Consider the following 25406-nt stretch of genomic DNA (forward strand, 5'->3'; position numbering starts at 1 on the left):
AATGAATTGGTATTGTAAACAATACTGTTACATTGTTTGCAACCACAAATAATCAATTCATAGTTACCCTGACCATTGTGGGAGGTTTATTTTATCGGTAGCTCCAGATTAGGTATTACGATAACCTCAGATAATCCCATAGTCCTTTGCGTCTGAGCATGCTCAGTCTGGATTGCAAGTTCCCTATTGATGCTGCGATTTTCTTATGAAATATATGTTGATTAATTTATATTGATTCGATGTGTGGTACAAAGTGTTTGATCTTAGGACCCTTCTACAGACTGTGAACTAATTATTTCAAGAACTTGGCATAGAGACCAAAGTATGCCGACTTGTCGAGATGGTGTCTTGGTAGATTCGTAAATTTCAGAAAAGACCAGACATCATAAATATATTGAAACTTCTTTACGTTTCGAGCCCGGACCGGCTCTTCATTGTTGAACTAATTATTTCATACGTACTTAGTATTTGCAATGGTAGTGGTGCATGTTTTGGCGATTGTGCTTAAAAGTGGACACGGTCATATGCTTATGTTTTAATTACAATACTAAAAATTCGCATGTTAATGTTAACTTTACTTTTTTGAACTCAAGCTGTACGTATCAGGCCAGGTAGGTGTTGACGAACTCAGGTGGCAGTAACTTCATGCACTAAAGAAATAGATACTAATAAAAGTTATTGCAAAGAAAAGATGAAGCAAGTAGAGTGAAAGATTTACATGTAATATCAAAAACTATATAATTACTTGGGTTATACAATGAGTAATATCACTTTAAAGTAATACTTTTCCATACCTTAAACGCCTAATCTTAAAACCTAACTACGTTGTCGGAAATTATATATTGTCGAATAACTTTTTAACAACTTTCAAATCGAAAATAAAATCCATTTACATACGTATAATACGTAACACACTTATTTGTTAGTCTAACTGGGCAAGGCTATGAGATTCTTATCTTCTTTTCCATGATTAATTTATTCTTCCCACACAATCATACTTTTATTTTGATCGTAAATTTTTGCTTACAATAGCCTGAATGTCCTTGCGTAAATCAAATGATACAATTCGGTTTCTCTTTGTAGCACCAAGTAATATAATCAAGACTGATGTAGATGTAATGAAATGGCTTTAGATTTATCATTCAATGCAATTTGTTCTTACTCCCCATAGCCGGGGTTTGCATCTAGAGACCCCAGTCAGTTTACTTCATACCTCAGGTGTAATAACAGAAACAAGATGTGGATATTGCCAGCAATTATTCTTAGATTGAAATCTTTCTATGTCATTTTCTCGCGATGAAATATCACCTGTACTTCACCATTTGGCGATCTCAAGCACCGTTTTCTACTCAATGTTTGTAGCTGAAGTCGTTAGTACATAACACTTTGAATAATTCAATGTTAAACTCTACCGGTACTAATTAGAATCAATGCGAGTTCCGTTTCCGAGCAGTTTGTGTGAGAGGAAGACGTTTCTAAAGTGATCGACAAGTCTAATTGTTTTTGTAACGCCGGTAAATATTGCAAGGAAACGGATGACGGCAACTAACCAAGATGTAACATTTTTAGTCAGGTTCTTCGGTAACATTATTAGCGCTGATTTCCTAATATTCTGAATGCATCGGTTCTTCGTTTGAAGACTCGAACTGGAGTTACCGAATTCCATTAAAGCATAATGAAATATGAAAACATAATTTGAACTCTATGTCGGTACAGGTCTAGCTTCTTTGTACAATTAACTTGATTTGCTCGACAATGATACGTCAGTCCAGCTATTCCACTCTTAAATGATATACGATAAACATGTTGGTTATATTTTCAGTTGGAGTTTAGTTTTGTTCTTAATTTTGTCGATGTTGCCGTTCTTTTGTTTCTTTTTGTTGGGCTTTTATATTTGTATGTATGTATGTATGTATGTATGTATGTATGTATGTATGTATGTATGTATGTATGTATGTATGTATGTAGGTGTGTGTATACCTGCCTGCCTGCCTGTCTGTCTGTCTGTCAGTCTGTCTCTGTGTGTGTGTGTGTGTGTACGTGTGTGTGTGTGTGTGTGCGTGTACGTGTGTGTGTGTGTGTGTGTGTGTGTGTGTGTGTGTGTGTGTGTGTGTGTGTGTGTGACTCCAAATAGAAATAAATAGTATACTCTTGAAGAGCGAATATGTGTACTCGGCATTATAAACGAGAACATGTCTTCAAGGGACAAAGTATTTGTTTTTCTCTCTCATCCATCTACAAACAACTTGTACTGACGTCCAAACATAATCCACGATTCTTATTTTTCGTAATTTCAGTTGCTGAATGTACTTTAATTTCTGAATGAATGAATGAATGAATGAATGGAAATTGTGTCGTAGAGGATAAATATCGTCGTCACAAAACGAGACATATATCTTTAAAACAGATCTGTACTGACACTATATATTTACGTGTTTTGTATAATGGATCCTAATTGATATTCTCGATCAGCTGGACGACTTTATGTGCTACAATTGCTTGAATGTGTTTAATTGCTATTTAATATAACGCCATCTACACAAACATTATTCATATTTTCCACTCGTTGTAAAAATTCAATTTTTTCGACTCTGTTGAATGAGTAGTATGTAATCTTTACAGTGTCAATGGATTAACCAAGTTTCTTGAGACTATTGTAGGCATCCATGTTATAAGAGGCCATTGAACTCGTGATAATCAAATTCTCCATATCTTATCTTCTATTTTAGCCATCTATATTGCAAGAGGCCATTGAATTTGTTATTATAAAAATATTCTGTGTTTTTTATTTTCTGATAGGTGTAACGTCAGCATCAAATCACAGTTCGAGCTTGGTACGCGATCTTCTAGACAAGTACCCGAAGTATGTCCGTCCAGTCAAGAACGAGAGTACTGCATTGTTGGTCAGTCATCGTTTGACGCCTATACAAATGATTGATATGGTAGGTATTCTTTAGGCACAATATTTCTTATAATTGAACATAACAATAATGTGGTTTATATATATATATATATATATATATATATATATATATATATATATATATATATATATATATATATATATATATATATATATATATATATATAACACAGTATCGAGTAAGATACATCAGTTGTCTGATTATCGCAACAGCGTGAAACACTGTGTAGCGGCTTCTGTGTATCTTACTTGATACTGTGTTATTTATACCGCTCTACGTACATATGTATTGAGCACTGCTTACTCCAGTATAGACATATTACATAAACTGAGTGTATATATATGTACTCCTCTTGATGTGGGTACATTAAATCCACACTTCTGTTGGTGCAATGATCCGTTCCTATATCGTTTTGATGATTTATGCCAGATAGGAATGAAAGAATTCTCAAAAATAATCAGAAATAAAGTCATGGCGAATCAATAATGATAGGAAGATAAGGTATTAGTAGGGTTATATGTTTATACAACTAAAGACAAATATCATTTTGATAATTTATTTCACTTAATTGTTGACTTTCTATATTAAATACTTCACGCCACTGTGCAGCAGGCCTCTTGTAAGGAACATTTGTATGGCTTATATTGTATAATACAGTATTGGGATTAATCACTTTACCGGGTCCCTTAAGTATAAAGCATAAAGAAATATAGATCTCACCTATACTACAACATACACACTTGCACTCAACTCGATTGAGGTGAAAGCCAGGTGCCCCATATACGGAGTGGCGTTTATTCAGTAACAAACTACAAACAAGATTTGAAGGGAGTAATAGAGTAAAGGTTTTCCGATCTGCTATACAACTGTTGCTATGGTAACGACGACACACGTTAAGCTCGTGAGGTAATTACAGAACAATGACAAACTTGTAATTAATAATAGGACATCACTACTGAGATGCAAAAAACAAGAATAACCCCCCGATTTGCACAATCGTCGCCCAGGAAAAAAAAACAGAGGTAAAAAACCTAGTATATTAAGGTTAAAACAAATTCTCTGGAAACCTGTATCCGTGGCCTTGCGACTTGTACCGGGTGGAAAATGTCGGACATCATTCCGTTTTACATAAATCAACGTACTAAAATTAAATACGTGTAATGTACATAAATAAAGAAAATTAGAACTGGAACGGATACTGTATGAACTGTGTCCGCCTACGAAAGAGAGCGCTGACTAGACTGCCATATTTAGGCGAAACGTTGAAACATTGATTTACCTCTATACTACGTTATACTACGTACCGCGATAAATAATAATTAATTGTGCTCTTTTAAAGGTTAGTGTTTCAATCTGACGTCTAAAATTAGTATTGTATCTTATTAATGGAGCCTATTGCATATGTTCCTTCTTGTTGTGGACCTGTCCAACTTTTTTTCTATAGCTCTGTTAACAAGTATTTTGCACACATAAATGGTAATCCTGATCGAAAGTGGACCTTTAAGTAAGAACGATACGGTTTTTATCAGATATATCACAGTCGACGAAGTCTAGAAGATTAATCCGTCAGAGAAAAATGTTGTAATTAATTATATTACAAATAATAAAGTAAAGACATACTGTTCACACGATGTATTTGAAACGATTGCCTTAACTTCGGAATCCATCTAATGATATGTGACACTTACGAGTATATAGTCAATTATTTGTAGTAATTAGTATCACTGTGGCCTATTTGTTACATTTCACCTATTAAAAAAACGGAATACGAGACAAACAATTCTGACAGGTTGCGTGTCAACGAATACAAAAGTAGATGGAATGGAATAATATCCCTTATGCGTGTAAATGGTCATGATATACAACCCACCTGTTTACTCTCGTCAAGAATTTGAAATTTCAATCGCACATTTTTCAACGAGAAATAAATTATCTCTTACAATACAGACAAATACCTCATTTGTTACCGAGATGTATTTGTCTCTAATGATTACACTCCCATTGTTATCATTCTTGAAAAAAGAGCACTGGATTGCAAGTCAATTGCAAGTTTTCCATTGAGAATGCTTTTTTATTACTTTCAACGTACACTTGGTCACATCAAGTTGATATAGTACATCTTATGCCCTATTAATATTCTGTTACTGTTATCTGTTTGCCATGTTATACTAGTATTTAGTATGCAACACAAATCCACAGAACAGAACTTTCTCCGACCACGCGTATTTCAGACATGACAACTATTAGCTATATATGTAACGACTTGTTGAAATCACTGTCAATTCAATGATATATTCATATTGACAACAATATCTATCATCATCAGTTTCAGTTACTGTTTACAAACCGAATTGACAAGTGTACCTTATCAGCATACTTGAGTTATTGTAATGTTAGACATTTCGTACGTTGATTATCAAAAATAATCTGCAGCTAAAATTAATTAAGTATTTGAAATTGAGTATGGATTTAATAGCTAAACCTACAAAGTGGTCCAATTACCCAATGTCACTTATCGGCTACTTGAATTATGCGAGGGTTTTTTTCTGCCCTCAATTAGGAATTTCAAAAATAATGGCAATGAACAAATACCATGGCATTTGACCTACTGCCCGAACTACTGCTGAGATAAAAACATCAGTGTCAATTATTCATGCTCGAAAGTAGCTAGTTTATTCGGTTTCACGTTATACTCAACTGTAAGAACAGTTTCAAGCTGCTAAACCAACGGCAAGAGTGGCCGAGGGTGTAAAGTGTGTCTTGAACAATAAGTTGTTGTAAAGACCTGATGACGTCAGAGAAACATTCACCAAACATGCTGGTACTATACAACCTGTAAACGAAGCAAATAAATTCTGATAATCAAATTATGCCGCCATTAATATCTTTCTCACAGAGATGATGTCTTATTGGTTATGTTTATCAACAACCAAAGTAAATGTTGAAGTTAAATTTGAAATGGCAGAATACATTGTCATATACACTCTAAACTAATTAATGAGTTGGCACATACATTGTCATAAATATTGCAAATTCTTCACATTCAAGTGAGGGGCATAACTTTTAAACGATAATAATTCGTGCTTGTAACTTAATTCTACATAATTTCTTACGATTATGATGTGATTCTATTTTCCTCATCTCACTTATTCCCTTCTCTTCTTAAAGTGATCATATAGATGAGAAATGGGTATTTATCAATTTTGTATTATGTTTTTGTACTCGTGAAAAAAAATTGTGAGACAACATAAACCAAGTCTTTTTGTAACTCATGAAATCGCAAAAAGTACTAGAAATATGTGTTAATGTTTGTTATGTATGCATAGAAATGATACATAGACAACTGGGCAAACACGAGTAATGGCTACATCACATCGGGTCTATATATATTGAAACATTTCCACTTGTGATTAAAAATTTTATTACACAATTTGTTTACAAATTACTTCCTTTACGTACAATATAACCTTTTACCCATTAATGTGGCTATCTATAATAAGTCACAAACACTGGCTTGGCCTATATTTTTCTCATTGTGCCTCTAAGCAGAACAACATAGTATAGCTGGTTTTAATTAAAAATCCCTCTTGTCTACTCAGCCATCTACACCCATCTACCCAGTCAAACTCACATGTATACATCCACGCTCCACACTACTCATAAAAGTATACACAGAAATAGACTTAAGTGCTATTTCCCATAAATCACATTGAAATGGTACTTAAGAATAATGAAAACCTGTCAAATATTAATCTACCTAAAGAAGGGGTGTCTCGATGCGGTGATTGGTTAATCATTAAATAGCAAAAATCGAGATAAAAGTAATTATGGAATGATAACATTTGCATCATTGACATGGAACGATGTGTGAAAGTAGTTTATAATACGTAGATGGATTTTAGCTGATTGTTTAGTAGAATTAACGCCATCAATCCTATGACAAGCCAACTCTTAATTGATTGGACATGAGCTTACAAATTGTAGACTGACCTTTGACATTCAGAAATAAAAGACAATTTTGTTTGGCATTATCATTGATTAGAATATATTTACCTTGGACAGACTGATAGTAATTGAATTTCTTGACACGTTTGTGACTCCAAAGACTCGACGCTTTTGATGTAGTGTATCTAGAAAAGTGACGCCAAGTAGAAAAGTGACGCCAAGTACATCGTATTTCAAATGTTGCTAGAATGGTGTATATGGCAACACTGATATGATAAATCCTGTAGTTTGGGGATAGAAGTGGTAGATGGAGCATATTTAATGACCAAGAGACATGTTTTATGTTTTATGATTTAAGATTTATCGTCTTTTAATATTTGTATATGGTTGTTTTTTTACTTTGTTGTACACTTTGGGTAAAATCGAAGGCGAAAAAGTATATCAACATGGAATATTGGTAATTATAGTTTTATACCTTGAAGTGTTCAATAAAAAGTAGTGTTTTTTTTGTTTTACTTACTACTTTTCCGATATGCTTAAATTACGTTGACAGCGTATGTTGTGCTGGGTATACCAGTTCTGTATCCATGAATGAGATTTTCCACATCTAAACAAGTGTTGTATAATGATATCGAAGGAATTAACTGTCAGATTGGTAATATAACTTTTAGCTTTGTTAAATCACATATTGGAAACTCGTAAAGGCAGGTGTACATTATCTAATCAATGTAACCTGTCAGATAAAGTTTCCTTCCAAAACTCTAATCTAATGGCTAGAATAAAATGGTTTTGACAGACACATTGCATTCCTTTATTGAAACCATTCAAGCGCTGTTTTTTCGGATCATAAAACGCATTAAGGTCTTTACTGGATCATTGCCACGCTACACCTGTAATATTATATTCGTTGTAAAGAGGTTGCTGTCAAAAACCATAACCAGAATCAGGGGGTATTTTAGATCGTATTATCTCAACTCAAAAGTGACTGATGTCGTGATTTATATACTTGTTTGTCTAACACAAACCAAAGCCGTCCATGACAGCGCAGTATTCATGAATGGTGCGGTGATAAATTGGTATCTAGTCTTGACAGTGGAGTGAGTGGGTGTGTTGAAATGAAAGCTATGTGAAGTATATTATTTTGGTCGCCGTAAAGAGCAATATATTAAAGCATCTCATCATATCATCAATTAGTATTCATAGTTAATAATTAACATGGGTCACACATGACCTTTCTCCGTTCTTCGCTTTCCGCAATGATTGAGGTTATCACAATATGCTTCAAGGTCTAATGCATAATACACGGCTATATATTTTGATATGTTTATTCCAAACATCTATACACATGCTACTTTTAATCCCAGAAGGCAATCGTGTTTTTAATGGAAATAAATGGGATATACGAAGTGCAGAAGAAGAAATAGCGTTGATAAAAGAACTGTAATACTTTGAGTACAAACTCTGATGTACAGCTTGGTGAATGGATTCGTTGGTTGGTTGGTTGGTTGGTTGGATTGGTGGGTGGGTGGGTGGGTGGGTGGGTGGTCGGTTGAGCGAGCGATAGAATGAGTGAGTGAGTGAGTGAGTGAGTGAGTGAGTGAGTGAGTGAGTGAGTGAGTGAGTGGTTTACTAGCCGATTAAAAGTTATACAAAATAAAAATGTTACATAAAATTACAAGCAATAATTGCAATGAAAGGCTGAATAATAAGACTACAGAATTGAAAAAAAAATGAATTTAATAAAGACTCAAACATGCCACTACTTAAAGGTTTTACAGTGGACCGGATAAAAGATTCCTTAAAAACATTCCTCCGGTCAGCCCCTGGACATCAATAGACGACCACCTGATGTTACATACCGCAATTCTTCACGTGGCGTGGTAGGGGTTGGATTATCTTCAGATAGCTAAGCTTACAGGGGATTAAGTGTAAAGGCCATCTAAGTCTTTCTCTTTAATACTCTAAATATTGAGTATTAATGTAAGCCTTGGGTTGTCTTTGACTGACAGGTGTGTGAACCATGATTCACAATTAAATGTAAGAATACAATAATAACACACTAAGATATTTAATTTCAAGCCAATACAATACCCTTAGGAAATAAAAACGGAACGGAGAAAACTTACAAACCAATATTCTAGGGAATATTTCGAAAGATAGTATTTCTCATAAGCATCCTCCATTATCATAGAAGAATGTTCTTTAGCGAGTATATTAATTCTTTGTTTGTGATATGTCATACCAGATAAGAGACATAAGCAACCATACTGAGTCACTTGTAAACCTTCAGAGTTTAGAACGACGATCACAACACCATACTTACTTACTTACTTACTTACTTACTTACTTACTTACTTACTTACTTACTTACTTACTTACTTACTTACTTACTTACTTACTTACTTACGACTAATGTTCCGGAAATGTGGTAATCAATGACCATTTATGGTGTCTATATATCTCACCTTTGTTGTTAAATAGGGTATGAAATAGGTTGTGCAATTTACACAATAAAGACATACCTCAGTTGGCAATACACCTGTCTATCACTTGCTCACTAGGCACAACTTTTCAAATAATTTTCATGGGTTACAGTTATTGGAGTAGAATAGGAACGAATCGACCGATGTAGTATATTCCTAAGTGATTATTTACTTTTTTAAGGCTTTTTATTCTTTAAGTTAGCTTTTTGTCCGTACCGTGTGAATGTTCATTGAACCACAGGCTCTGTGTTGATATTTTACTCTGCCATAGTTGAAGTATGGTTCTTACTGATCATTTTCTGTGATTTGTAGGCTTACTGTAGTGTAGCTAAAATTCATAGTTTCTAGTCTACAGCTATTCGATAGGTTTGTTGGTCTTTCTTCTATCGATTTGTTGATTGGTTTATCGGTTACTTTCTATCGATTTGTTGATTGATTTATCGATTACTTTCTATCGATTTGTTGATTGATTGATTTTTGTTGAGTACAAATGATAGGTTGGTGATCGGCCGTTCGATAGCTTGATTACACGTCGTTGACTAGACGTTATTTCTCTGTCACCGTCTGTTGTCCGTCGATTTTTTTCTATTTTCATCTTCCTTTCTGAGACCGGCTGTCGGATTGGTTTGATATTTGGCATACCCCTCCCTTCTTTCTTTTTTTGGGGGTGGGGGTGGGGGTGGAGGTGGAAGGGGGCTATTCATGCCAAAGTAATGAGTCATTTTCTATTTATAGCACATTGCTTAGTGTATTTTGCCCCCCAAAAAGATATTTTTGACTTCTTCGACGAAACTGGTGGTCGGATTGTTTTGATACTTGGGGTATATGTCCCTTGGGGGAGGCTATTCAGGTTTGCTCATACCAATTTGTCATGAGTCACCTTCTATGTTTAGCGATTTCTGTTTGTATTTATGTTCAAAGGTGATATTTTCGACTTATTCTCCGAATGATATTTTTTGGTATTAGATGTGCATTCACCTTATAGGAAGTCTCAGTAAATGCCAAGTTGATAGTGGTAATTTTTTCTTTTAGACTTCTCCTCTGAAACCAGTGGCCGGTGTGCTTTGATATTTGGTGTTTGATATCAGATTTGTTGATTTGTTCATGCCAGGTTGATCTGTGTAATTTTCTTGTTTTTGGCCGATTTTGGGGTAATTTGTCAATGGATATACCCTATTGACTGGGGAAAAACAATAATACCATGATGAATGACAACTATAGTAACGATAGTGACAATTTTCGATGAAGAAATTTGCATAATTTAATGATGATGGGAGATATGTTTCGTAGGAAAGATTTCGACCGGGATTATAGATATAGGTGATGTTGACCAGGGAATCACATACCCTTCACCAATGTGGTTATTCTTAAATTGTAGAATAGATGAAATGTTTTTAGACTATGCTTATTAATTCATCGGAGATTCACATTGTCCGTCTCCTGTACCATTTATGTAGCAAAAATAAAAAACAGCGGAGCTATTTCCATCGATGGGTCCCTTGTTTAATGTTTCTCTTCGTCTTTTAAATAAATAACGTTGTTTGTGTCTTGTGTATTTTGTCTAACGGTCGGTTGGCTGATTATTTGGTTGGTCAGTTAGTCGTCTTGTTGGATGGATGGTTGGTTGGTTGGTTGGTTGGTTGGTTCTTGGATGGAATCAATATAGTAGTATATCTTTTATTTGATGGGTTGACTGCTTACAGGTAAAATGTAGGATGGAGAAACGAACAATAAATCCCCATTTCTATCACAGATAACTGTTGTCTTTCGAAATTAACCGGGCGGGGTTGTTTTTTTGTTAAATATAACAATGTCAATATTACATAGGTCTGAGTGGCATTACACTGAAAAAAAGAGCATAAAGAATTAAACGCAACAAGAACGGAAAGAATTATTTGACTGTGATTGTTAACATTTTTGGGTGTGGAAAATAATCAACAGACTTTTATTCGTGACTATGATCAAATGCTTGAAAGGTCACAATAGGATAGCACCGTATGTTGTGATCGAGTATATATACACATCATGTCTACCATCGTGTACCAGGCAGACATGTCGTGCAGTTTTCATACAACTTAGATGAAAGGAATCTACACAGCAATCGCCGTTGATTCCTTGCTCATCCAAATTTGTGTACTTTCTATCGTTTATTAATGATGCGGAACGTAGACATTTGTAATCCCACCGATTACCTCGCAGCAAATGTTCTTTTAATCCATCGAAGTGTCACCCATGACTCTTACCGCCTTTTGTATTCACCTGATAATCTTTTTCCATCGACAGAAAGCACGCACCGGTGCTCATATTGAATTCATCACTCAGTAACAGTCGGAAAGGGGTTTTTACTCTGACATTTAACATAAAAAGTGAGCAGGAAAACTACAGGATAAGTCATAATACTACAAAGTGAGCACCTTAGGAACATCTTAAGTATTTCATTAACGCACTCAAATACAATAATCTATCAAAAACAGTCATAAAGCCTTCCATAAAACAGTTGTATTAGCCCTACAAAATATTACATCCTTCTTTTTATGATGAATCATTCAATCTACAGATGCGGTGCCATCGATTTAGAGGAAATAGTGCTAAAGGGTATATTGTATATATTATTTAATAGCTTGCGAATAGAAAACCTGTTTGAGCCCAACAAAGTTGTGTAATATCATTGACAAGATAAACATATATATCTTATTTCATTACTGGTATAGCATGAGTGTAACGATAGACCATGTCACTCCAGGATCTATGGTGTAATGTAATCATTTATTGAAACACCATTTCAAATCTAGTAAATTGCTGAATAAAACATAGAGCTAGTGTCTCAGAGGTATTTTTCCTTATTCATGGGTTTTTTCTCATCAATTTTGTTCAAAAATGTACAGATAAGGGAGCTTTTTCATGATGTTTATTCGTTTTATTTAGGGCTCAGACGCCAGTAACGTGTATGTATTGCTTTCCATTTCAAATATAGTATGTAGCCAGCAATATGTATAGGCAATCGGCAGACAGCATACAAGACACGGTCAAACAATAGACAGACTGATAATAATTTAGTAACAATGGCAGAAAATAAATGGTTTGTTAGAACGATGCTGGTATTCTATACACGTTGTCATATACTAATAGATAACGAATGAGACTATGAACCGATAGTGTATTTTATTCCTGGTTTATAAAGTTAACATGGCACTAGTATTGTCTATATCTGGGGTCTAATTTATTGCTACAAAGTGAACACACATAATATACTGTAAAATGACATAAGGATAAATTAATATGAAACAAAATTAACCGCAGAGAACCATAAAGTTACAGACTGTGCCAATTAAAACAGTGATCAGTCAAATAACGGCTCATATATTAAGAACCATCATGTTAACAGCTTTTCCACACCGAAACATACATCAGTACCAGAAGGTGATATTTAGTAATTAAATGATGTTACGAACATGTTATTATTTTATTTTCAGGGTGTTAATTACACATTTATAGTCAGGATAAAGGTAACTCCTGTACCAGCATTTATATGAATACATAAACAAATGAATTTAGTATCATACTTATAAACAGTCTTGTCACGTTGCCTCAACACACCTAACTCTCACGCACAATCAACTGCTGGGCAACTATAATTTTGAAACCACAAACGTATGACGACCTGAAGCTATTAAGGTTATATGCTCCAGGGTAACACTTGATCACAACAACAATAAAGAATGAACATTTTTCATGGGCTCATTCATTTCCCCGCTATTTATCAATTCAACAACCTACATCGATCGTGTTGATATGGGTCTTATGGGCATGTAAATTAGTATCGCGTTTTGCATTGTTTCTACTAACCAAGCTACACTGCAATGTCGACATAGTATTGTCTGACCTATGTAAATATATACATGTTGTATACGAACTTTGTTATATAATACTTTTCATGTCCCCAAACAGACGAATATTTCCAACGGAGTGCATACTTCAAGATAAAAATACTTCATTACAACACACCCTTTTTCATCTCTCCTAGTGAGTGTGTTATAGGTTACAGTGTATTATACCGAAATTTGAAAATGACGCCCCACTTTACTAACAGCATTTCATTCTTAGTCTCTATTCCATCAAACGTTCCAATGAAAGTGAAAAGGGAAAATGACGCAAAGTCATGGCGTTTTAGCATGTTTTCTAATGATTATAATACGAATATATTCCTTTGTGTATGTTAAGATACTCATGAGTGGCATCTGCCGTGCACAATACAAAGTTTACGAACGTGATTAAATCAAGATGTTGATGTGCTTACCTCAAACGCACACCCACCGAGAGAGAAAGAGAGAGAGAGAGAGAGAGAGAAAGAGAGACACACAGAGAGAGAGAGAGAGACAGTGATACAGAGAGACAGAGACAGAGAGAGGGAGACAGAGACAGAGACAGAGACAGAGAGACAGAGAGAGAGACAGAGAGAGAGAGACAGACAGAGAGAGAGAGAGAGAGAGAGAGAGAGAGAGAGAGAGAGAGAGAGAGAGAGAGAGAGAGAGAGAGAGAGAGAGAGAGAGAGAGATGGTAAAGAATGCTTTCGTGTTTGATCTCTCAATGATGTGTATATTTGTTGGTTGATTGGATAGTGGATATTATGAGGACCTTTTCTTTTATGTGTGTGTCTTTGCTGTTTGTTTGTTTGTTTGTTTGTTTGTTTGTTTGTTTGTTTGTTTGTTTTTTGATTGGTTGGTTGGTTGGTTTGTTGCTTGGGTTGTATGTGTGTTTGTTTGTTTGTTTGTTTGTTTGTTTGTTTACCAAAATGACTATTTGTCGAAAACGTGCCTGAAATTTGAATATATTTAGATATTGCTAAAAGGAAAGTCAATTCACACTTAGTAGTTGTGAATTAATCCCGAAAAGAGTGAAGAAAGAAATGTAAGTATTGAGAATAAAGTCATGTGCAGCTGTTAGCTACTATTTATTACTTGTATAATCGATGGAATATACGGATGTCATTTGTTTTCACTTTTGCACCATCTCAATGGATGCTATAATAATTTGGAATTAACAATTTAAATCCCAGTTAACAGATGGCACATCATATTTCATAATCATAATTCCATAATTAAACTACCATATGTTGTCATGGGAGCTGTCAGTGTATGCCATATATTTCATTACTATGGCAACAGCTTGGATGTAGAGATCAAATGATCCTCTATGAAGGAACGTGAGATGTCTCGTAAACCCACAGAGGAAAATATAACCATGACAACAATTCAATTAATATGTAATGTGTGAGCACAGCATTGATGTTATCTGTGGTCTTTTACTGTAGGTGCTTAGAACCTTTTAAAAAAATTAATATCTGGTCTTTGAAATCTGAACAACAAATTGAAATTCTGGTATCTATGCCAGACAGATATGAATAAACGATAATTTTTTATGTTTGACAACAATGTGTTCGATCACTTTTTCACGTTTTGTTTTCATTTGTTGATTCATACTTATGTGTGTTATGGCTGACGAATTATGAAATATGCATTAGTTGTCGCTGGAATGTTACTTTTATTCAGCTGTTCAAATCTCTTTCCTATTTGCTTTGTTAACTTAGTACATTGCCTTTGATATTACATCTTTCATTCGATTAGGATGTTTCTTACAGTCTAAAATAAAAATGTGTTATCATGAAACAAAAAATGTACTATGGAAAATTACCTCTTTGCGAAAAACCTAGAAAATACAGAAAGCGTTCTGACCATGTACGTTTATGTTTATTACTTCAAAAGGAAATGTCAGTAATCTAACATTTCGTGCTGCTGGGTTCACGAGGTGCACTAAAAAGACCATGGTGGTTCCAAATGTTAAACGTTGTTTCTATGATAAGGAACAACCCCCACCCCACCCAATAAGTATGAATATAGAATCAAGCCATGTTCACTGTGACTATCAATTTACAATGCTTGCATGGGACGTTATACTAGCAATCAGACAATGGAGTCAAAAGTGAAAATGGAACAGTTGAAGGTGTCGGTGACCCCGCCACATCCCCACCCTACATGTGCAACTAAACTAACATAGTCACAGCAATGGCTATTTGACAGGTTGTCCATATAGCTATTCAAAGCGATGAGAAATCATCAATGTTTCCAACCCTTCCTTGCTACATGAAATGTCAATGAAGTCGATGGTGAAAACGTGGTGTCTGTTGGGCAGGAACACCTTATCTGTGGGTTAGACGTAGTTTATTAATTCCATTTGGGAAATAATTGCAAAACTAAACATGAAATCCTATCTCAAAAGTGGAACATTTATCTAATTATAGAAGAAGCAGCAAATCGAGGAGATTAGAAAGTCGTCCGAATTACCTTACGTGAGTTACAATCTAATTTACCAGACGTGTTTTACAGTTACATCATGGCTCAACTCTCTTTCAAGTTACCCTTTTATCCACATATTATCTCATTGTTTGTTCTCTTCGAATGGATTGTGGTGTATATATAATATTGCTTTGGGAATTAACCCGACTATAACTACTTCAAACATTCATAATTGTACTTTTATGATGGCGTTATAGATTTAGATAGAATTAATCAATGTCATATCAAGATAAGATTGCCACCGTGTAGTTTATTTGGGAAGAACTATCAGTTGCCTTCCAATCATGTTTAAAATCGATGTCCACATATATTCAAAGTATATTAAAGGATCTGATGTCTGTTTTTGAATCCTGTATGTATGTATGTATGTATGTATGTATGTATGTATGTATGTATGTATGTATGTATGTATGTATGTATGTATGTTTGTTTGTTTGTTTGTTTGTTTGTTTGTTTGTTTGTTTGTTTGTTTGTTTGTTTGTATGTATGTATGTATGTATGTATGTATGTATGTATGTATGTATGTATGTATGTATGTATGTATGTATGTATGTATGTATGTATGTATGACTATGTTTCTGTGTGTTAAGAGTAACCTGGAATAATTCGCTATTGATATGAAACAATGTTTTCACTCTTGTATTCCACTTGCATTCCACAGAACATCGACCATACAGCACTGAATTCATTCACCGCTAATATATCATTTTATAGCAATCAATAACAGAAGTAACCTACAATGTTTACCATGTCTGGTATAGTATAGCAGCAGTCAGCAATTCCTTCGATTCTATATCACATCACATTCTGATAAGGCTGTATATGTTTGTTTGTGTGGGCCGTGGGGAAGAGATGTGTCTTAGATAACAGGTAACAGGGGACATATTTTATACATGAATTCACTCAAGGTTTGTGTACACGTTATAATTCTCAAAACAAAGATTGATCGTCAGGACATTACAATGTAAAGATATAGCCTGCCAATCCCCTACCCGTGACGACTCCTCTATGCATTGTCACATAGCTTTTTTCTGACTTATTCCAATCTAACTGAAGCATGTTGGAAGTGCTTATCTGTAAGTATCCTCGAGACAAAACTTCACAACACAGAAGTCGTCTCAATGTGTGAATTCATTTGTCTACAAACATGTCAGCTGAAGTTGTATGAGTCCAAACTGTCATCATTATGTACAATTATGTCAAATACCATGTGTATTACGAGTCTGAACATCTTATTTTCACGATAATTCCTTTATTGCTGTCAAGTCTGACCAATATTAACTCGGCATGTAAGTCATTGTCACCAATCTTTGAGAGTACATGTGACCTGGTGATAAATATTCCAAACGTTTACTTACGTACAGACAGACTGATAAACGGACAGCCAGGCAGTTACACATACATACATACATACATACATACATACATACATACATACATACATACATACATACATACATACATACATACATATATTGAGTTTGGACATGTTATGATTTATTACAAAGAAGTTAAATTCGATTGTCAAATCTATGACCTATTTGTTCGATATATTACCACATGTAGTGTCAATCACGTTAACGATCATGCCAATACCAATGTTTAAAACCATCTAAGTGACAACTCAGACTGATATATTAAAGATTGATCACAGAACACTGAGTATATAGACATCAATAAGCTGTATGAAATAAAGTATTCAAATCATACTAACCTTTCACTGTTATTTCCTAAACGTCTTTTACTCTGACATTAATTGGTGAAACCAGATACCCAGTTCAACGTTGTATTTACAGAAAATAATGACTTTATTCTTACTCTGAAATAAAAAGTCGATATTGTAAGTGGCTCTGTCTTTCAGTTATTGTTTCCGCTGTCTTACTGTTTGAAATGAATACATGACATGTAAAACTAGAAGTCAACACTTTGTCGACATTGCAATTTTAAATTGGAAAATCCAATTAACAATCCCAGATTTATGTCAAAATTAAAACCTTTATATTACACGAATTGTTGACACACGGATATTGGTATTTGAACAAACTCAAATACTCCAACAGAAATTGGTCAGTAAATCATTCATTTTCAACTTGATTAGACTTTGACGTCATCATTCAGAAACTAATATTTGGCGGTTTCAAATTAAAGGGATGTAGTCTCTGTAACTTTATGTTTTTGGTGATTACTTTTGTTTGATATTTGAAATTTCTTTATATAATTCCAACGACAACGGGTAAAACATGCTGATTATGACTAGCAACTGGTAGAGCTCTTACTGGGTAATAAAATATGACATAAAAATGACATAGGACATATTTTTGGGCGTACCAAAAAAATTGAAAAAACCAAGTCTCAGTTACAAAGCCTATTCGTACACACTCATTCATCTCTATCACACCGTGATGATGTCAAGTTGCTCTTTAAAAAGTTTCAGTGTGTATTATTTGATATGTTATTTGCACACTGCCTTTAACTGAACGGAATGCGTTTATTACAGACCATGTCCCTTCAATGAGAAAAGTTATGCAGCAGACGACCTCAACATCGATACCGTTAATGGCACAGTGCCAAAACTGTAACTTTGCCTAAAGCTCTGCATTTTGATGGGATCATTTGTAGCATTTAAAACACATAATGACTGAATAAAATGTGCCAACATTCTGTTTTATTTGATATCTGCAGGCATTTCGGCAAAGTAGCTCCCGTATATTACGAATTAAAATGTAGGTTAAAATAATAACACAGAGCAAGGTAGACCATTTTCGACGAACATGTCATCTGTGTATTATTCTCTAGGTCTGGAGAATCAACCTAATTCTTCCTATCAGGGGATTTTTCCTTAGACAATTAAATTTTAGTACAGGATCCTAGGAACACCTTAAAGCAATTATTTTCAATACGTCATTAGTCACTACTAACAAGTCGGTGTTTGTTTTCAGTTTTTGAATATTCTTTTAAAAGTCATAATGTTTTATTTCATCTCGTTACAGTCAGCTTGATATGTCTGAATAGAAACGTTTTACATTTGCTCATCAAAACGTTTTTCGATTTAATTACAGGATGAAAAGAACCAAATAATCACTATCAAATGTTGGTTGAGTCAGGTAAGTGCAAAATGGTGAAATGAGTGTATTCATGAATCTGCTGTAAACCTGTAGGAAATGACACTAATATCCAGGGCTGTTGCATAGCAACTATACGCCGAGGCGAGGGAAATAGTTGCTTCATACAGCAAGAGGCTAGGAGCAATATGACATCTACTAGTGCCCGAATAAAGCCAGGCAATAAGTCTTTTATATCAGCATGGGGTGTAATATGACGTCTACTAGTGCCCGAATAAGGCCAAGCAATAAGTGTTTTATAACAGCATAGGGTATAATATGACGTCTAATAGTGCCCGAATAAGGCCAAGCAATAAGTGTTTTATAACACATTACATTCTCTTGCACGTATTCTTTCCATAGTCAAAGCAATCCCCAATAGGACTTACTTGCTATATAATTATTTCCCGAGGAAATGTAGAATGCTCCCTGTGCCCCTATATGCAAATTGGGGTGAATATGGATCAATAGTTCATACCATGTGATACGATCTAATCCAATCACTGAAGGTTAAATGAAGAGGGTGTGTTATAGTACAATAATTGTTTCATGGTAGATGGAGAAAGTGAACGCTACAAGTCTAATAATGTTCAGTGGTCGTCCGACACACAACTACAGAAGAAAAGTTTTTCTCTCGGGTTTTTGTATGTAATTTAGGCAAACACGATATGTCGTGTCACAATCACTATGTTCCGACCACCATTGATTCACAAAGGCGGGTGGTGATGGTGTGTGTGTGTGTGTGTGGGGGGGGGGTCTTTCGTAAATTTTTTGATTAATTTAAAAGTTTTCGTCGAGTGTCCATAGATTTTCTTAGCATTGGACACAATACACTCGTTTGTAAAAACAAAACAAAAACACAATTGCTGCACTTTCAGATGTGGGAAATATTAAATTTTCTGTAGACGGAGCTTTCATATACATGTAGGGTATCTAAGTCTATCTCTCGTCTACGTAATCCACAGGCACAAATAGTTTGATTGGAAATAACAATGTTGGAATTGCTGTACAAACTGATGACCACTGAATTGGCTACTACTCACGTTTTTGTTTTTGTAAAATTTGAGCAGAATATAGTGAATAAAACGAGAATTGAGAAATCTCTCAAATACCTCAGTTTGGGATAGGTAACAGGGGTACGAACAAATCATTTTGGGAAAATCCGAGGGAATTATTACTTTAAAATATTGGTATACTATTATGAATTGCATATCCTGAGAGATGAAGGAATAGGTACGTGAAATGAAGAGAACGTTCAGTCAACTATGTTCTCTCGGATTTCTCTTTTAACCGTCTTTCTCGCTCATAATTCTCTTGTTACCGCCCTGGTCAGTCATAAATGCTACTTTATTTCAACTGTCAGTTTGATTGATATCTTTGATAGCATTTGATTTTGTACTTTAGGCCTTTGGAGTGTACGCATCATTTAAGTAACATCTAAATGTGTCATTAAAACCAGTAATGTAGGTTTCCGTCAATAAAAAAGTGAAATCAAATCATTTTCAGTCAATAAACCCCACTAAGTACGGTTCATCAATTTCAATACCAGTAACCTGTACAAAATATGCCACGTTGACATCAATATAAAAGAACTATGTGAAGCATACGATTCAACTATATCTGCTGTAAGCCTTTCGGTTGTCAACAGTTTAGCCTATTTATCCATTTAACAATGTATTCGTTTTTATTCCTGTACATTCACTTCAGCCATACATCTATCCGTTCATTTATTTGTGTTGAAAGTCTGTTGAGTGTTAGTATGTAATTGGTCGTGGATGGAATGAAATGTCGATCGGTCAGTCGCTATGTCGGTCGGCCGATCAGTCCGTCAGTCCGTCAGTCAGTCACATAGTCAGAGAGAGAGAGAGAGAGAGAGAGAGAGAGAGAGAGAGAGAGAGAGAGAGAGAGAGAGAGAGAGAGAGAGAGAGAGAGAGAGAGAGAGAGAGAGAGAGAGAGAGAGAAACCTGAACTAAATAAGATAAAAACAACTATAAAGATGTCAAGTCATGGTAATGCACGAAAATAAACGCTGATAACTTTTCTTCACGTCATTTTGTGAATAATTAGTAACTGTTTATTTAGAAAACATAACTGTGTGTCATTCTCGTGATCGCAGCAGTAAAACTAGGTAATCGCGAATACTGGGCCCAGGTGCATGAAATGATCACGCCCTCTAGAGGAAACAACAGGGTAGCAAATGTCATGCACACCAAAGGCAAAACAAAACGCGTATTTTGTTTAAAATCTCAATTTGAGCACAACAAAGATATGACGATGCCAAGATATAAATTTCATTTCCAAAATGACTCTTGGGATGAAATATTGGCAGATTGTACATATGTGACTATTGCGTACCATACATGTTGAAATAAATCGTACCTTTCGGTGGATCCCAAGGGAGATCGTAAATTTTTTTTAAGGATGCTTAGTTTGCCAGGGTCTGCAAGGGGAAATTAGACTTATAAATGTTTAATTTGACAAAACATCAACATGAATAGTATGTCAAGGGAGAAGAGATGTGATGGAGAATTGAAATTAATGTTGGGGCCTTGATGCTGGGTGGTATTGTCCGTAGTCAGTGAAATCAACACACTTTTGATTTCTGTGTAGGTGGCAGGATTAGAAAATTATATTAGCAATTCTTTTAACTTTAAAGTGCTATGAAAAGTTGTCATTTTGTTTGAATCCTCGGAAACCTTTCACATAAACTCTAGAATCGTATCTTGTTTACATGTAGACGTTTATGTTCGTATGGGATCTAAAAGTTGTGAAGAATGCCATCCAGAATTTCCCAACCTTATTAGAGTCAAGAATGTAAGTGTTATCCTTGCGATGTTTTTTTAACCCAACCCCCCCCCCCCCCCGTCCTTTCAAGGGACGTTTCCAAAATGACCTCCTAGAAAACTTGTCTCTTCCAAACAGTACTGAGCAAGGACACATATTTCAATTTGTTTTGTTCTTTTTTCTCAGAAATGGATCGACGAATACCTGACTTGGGACACAAGCATGTATGGTGGTATTTCTCAAATTCAAATCCCAATAAAGGAGATTTGGCAACCAGATATAACCCTGTTTGGGAGGTAAGACACGTTAAATATCACACAGCTCTCTGCAGCTTAGTTGTGATTTAAATGTTAACATGTAACATGTACATTTCACTCAACCTACATGTGCTAGAAATCTTGACATCTATCGTTCATTTACTAGAACTATTGAGCACTGAATGATGTTTGTTTTTTATCCCTACAGTACTATCCTCAACATGAGGTTATTGAGGTTTAGCTTTTCATCGCTGAACGATTTTTTTCTGACGCATCTTTGTTTCACCTAAAGCATTACGTACGTTATTCTACTTAAGTAAAAACAATAGCACCAGATAAGGTTCATATATTAAGGTATCAGCGTTTCTATAATGAATTGATTTTTACAGAGTTCTTTATTTCGCATATTTATGTCGTAAATTATAATTTACTACTTTTGATAAGGTTACCCTTCTTTGTATCAGTGCAGAACTATAATTGTCACATTTTTCAGAATCTCCATACGATCATCGTACATTCTCGAAAATTAGCTACAAATAAGATTGGGAAAATGTTATAAAAGAAACATATGTCGTGTAATTCTATCTGTGATCGATATGCTTGTTTATTTTCTATTTTTTTAATTATATGTTGCTGTTCAAAGTTTAAATTTACAGAAATAATATGTAAACTGCTATTTTATGTCGTTGGCATAGACTTACAATGTAAGTACTGTGTTGACGTCCTGTTTAATGTCTGTCATCGGGAATTGTCATATCACGTGATTTAATAATGGACATGTTATGTCATACTTACACCTATTTCTCTGTAAATGCCTCCTTTGTCAAGATGACGGGCCACTCATTAAATAATCTGAAAATCTGATGGATGTCAATGTATTAAAATATTTCAAGAACCTTTCTTCGATACTTTTCACTTTCATAATATGATTCTACGCACTCTGTTATTGACTATTTCAGTGTCAGTGAGGACTTTCTTCGCCATTATGACACCGATGCCATAGTCGAACCCAACGGCCAGGTGACTGCATTACAACCCTTTGTAATACGATGCACGTGTGCTATTGATGCCACTTACTTTCCATTTGATGAACAAGAATGCAAACTGAAATTCGCTTCCTGGAGTTATGACATTACGTTTATCGACATGATTGCAGACAATGCAAGCTCAGTAGATCGATTCATCCCGAATGGAGAATGGGAGCTTGTTGGAATGCCGATTGAGAGGGATACAGCGACATACGTATGCTGTCCAGAACCATTCCCAGATGTAACATATACAATTCATCTCAAGAGAAGATCTCTTTTCTACGTATTCAATATCATATTCCCATCTTTTTTAGCCTGTATCTTAGTTGCTGTAGGCTTTTACCTGCCATCTGACTCTGGAGAGAGGATCACTCTCTGCGTTACCAGTATACTGTCGCAGTTTGTATTTCTAACCATCGTTGGGGACTTCATGCCACCTAATTCAGAATATATCCCACACCTTCGTGAGTATATTTCAATATGTATGTATGTATGTATGTATGTATGTATGTATGTATGTATGTATGTATGTATGTATGTATGTATGTATGTATGTATGTATGTATGTATGTATGTATGTATGTATGTATGTATGTATGTATGTATGTATGTATGTATGTATGTATGTATGTATGTATGTGTGTGTGTGTGTATGTATGTATGTATGTATGTATGTATGTATGTATGTATGTATGTGTCTGTGTGTGTATGTATGTATGTATGTATGTATGTATGTATGTATGTATGTATGTATGTATGTATGTATGTATGTATGTATGTATGTATGTATGTTTGTATGTATGTATGTATGTATGTATGTATGTATGTATGTATGTATGTATGTATGTATGTATGTATGTATGTATGTATGTATGTATGTATGAAGACTGCTTCTGAGATTTAATTTGGTGGAAAGCGCCACAAAACAAGAGTAAATCTTCACCCTTCAGACCATCACATTTTTTCAAGGAGCCCCCCCCCCCTCCCAGCACGCCAAGTTATTTTCAAGGCCCTGATTTTTCTCCTCAGCCGCCCCACCCCTTGTGAATTCCGATCGTTGGCTTACTTAAAAACTGTCTTCCTGTGTGTCTATCCTCATTAGAATCCGTTATTCTTATTTTTTATACACAGAGCGATATTTTTTCATATCGATTGGCCTTGTGGTAATGTCAGCTGTTGTCACTGCATTGTCATTAAGTATGCACTTCAAGGGTCCTATGTGTGAAGAAGTGCCCCGCTGGCTGAAGAAGTTCGCGTTCAGATTCCTGGCAAAGGTGACATGTACACATCTTCGCCTCGGAGGGCGCTATTCAAGCATCTACAGAAATCGCCGACCAGGTATACATAACCGAAACGCTACTACGACTGGAAGCGTCTTGTCCACTTTCCCCTGTGAAGAGATACCGTTAGAGCAACACACTAACAGCCTAGCAGAACAAGAAATACGACTAACACCCAAACCAAATGACGTCGAGACACGGATGACAAAGAGCAACAACATAGTCAATCACATTTACTCTCCAGCTGAGAAGTGCTTAGACCAGTATGATGACGAGATCCAAGAGAAACGTCTGCGAGAGTGGCGCGAAGTGGCCCGTATTCTAGATCGAACCTTTTTCCTGCTGTACATTATACTGCTTTTTTGTTTGATGATGGGCTTCTTGAGTTCCCTAGCAATTAGTGCAAGCCATAAACATCGACTTGATGAGTGAGAATAATCTACAATATTTCGACCAACAGCTCCGTATGTCACGAATACAATAATATGTCAAGAGAAAATTTATGCCAAATAATAGAAATATCATGTATCGCTGAGAGTAAGAAAACAAAATATAACACTAAATTTAGTACCACATATAAATTGTGGAGTAAGCTATCACTGTAATATTGGGAGAAACGTACACCAAATTTAACCACGTCACTTTATATGTTGTGTTTAAACATCCCTAGTAGTATTCCCATAGAAGATATGACGCCAAATGGGTCACTTTTCAAAAACAAATCCAAAATATGGGTTCTCTTTTTCGTCTACAAATTATCGATAAAAATGTGTAGCTTTTCCATGTCTCTGATATTCAAACAAAATATATACAAATCATGTCAGTATAACGTCTATCACCACGTGACATTTGTAGTAGTTAAACATGAAACATCATAGGCTGACGGACTACACTATCGAATGATATGATCTACCAAACAGAATTAAAAATTGGTAGATCGTACTTCTACACCGGGTGTGGGGTAAACTTTGGTTTAAACCGACATTGTACTACCGACATATTCTGTGCTTTTATCTGCCCATGTGCAGAGTTTGAAAAGAAAACCTTGGTAATTAAGTAGTCAAATTAAATTTTAAAGGCAGATTTGTAGAAAGATAATATTTTTAAAAAGTAAAACACTGATGTAACTCGTATATTATTTTAGTCCTAAAGACAAACTTGATTGCGTAATGGAGAATAGCCCTTTGTAAGATACTAACAGCAGAGCCGTAAATGTTATATCATCTTATTCAATATATATATATATATATA

At 35.1% G+C, this 25406-nt stretch overlaps 1 protein-coding gene across 1 annotated transcript in view; it reads left to right on the plus strand.

Moving 5' to 3' along the window:
• Nucleotides 1–25406, plus strand: part of LOC144443350 (neuronal acetylcholine receptor subunit alpha-10-like) — a 105822-nt gene extending 80416 nt beyond the window's left edge. Inside the window, exons 3-7 of the mRNA XM_078132809.1 lie at nucleotides 2800–2942; nucleotides 18765–18809; nucleotides 21777–21886; nucleotides 22807–23339; nucleotides 24007–25406. Of these exons, the coding sequence (XP_077988935.1) occupies nucleotides 2800–2942; nucleotides 18765–18809; nucleotides 21777–21886; nucleotides 22807–23339; nucleotides 24007–24587 (1412 nt within the window). The 3' untranslated portion in view covers nucleotides 24588–25406. The remainder of the gene's footprint in view (nucleotides 1–2799; nucleotides 2943–18764; nucleotides 18810–21776; nucleotides 21887–22806; nucleotides 23340–24006) is intronic.

This window comes from Glandiceps talaboti, chromosome 12, assembly GCF_964340395.1.
Source record: "Glandiceps talaboti chromosome 12, keGlaTala1.1, whole genome shotgun sequence".
Lineage (NCBI taxonomy): Eukaryota > Metazoa > Hemichordata > Enteropneusta > Spengelidae > Glandiceps > Glandiceps talaboti.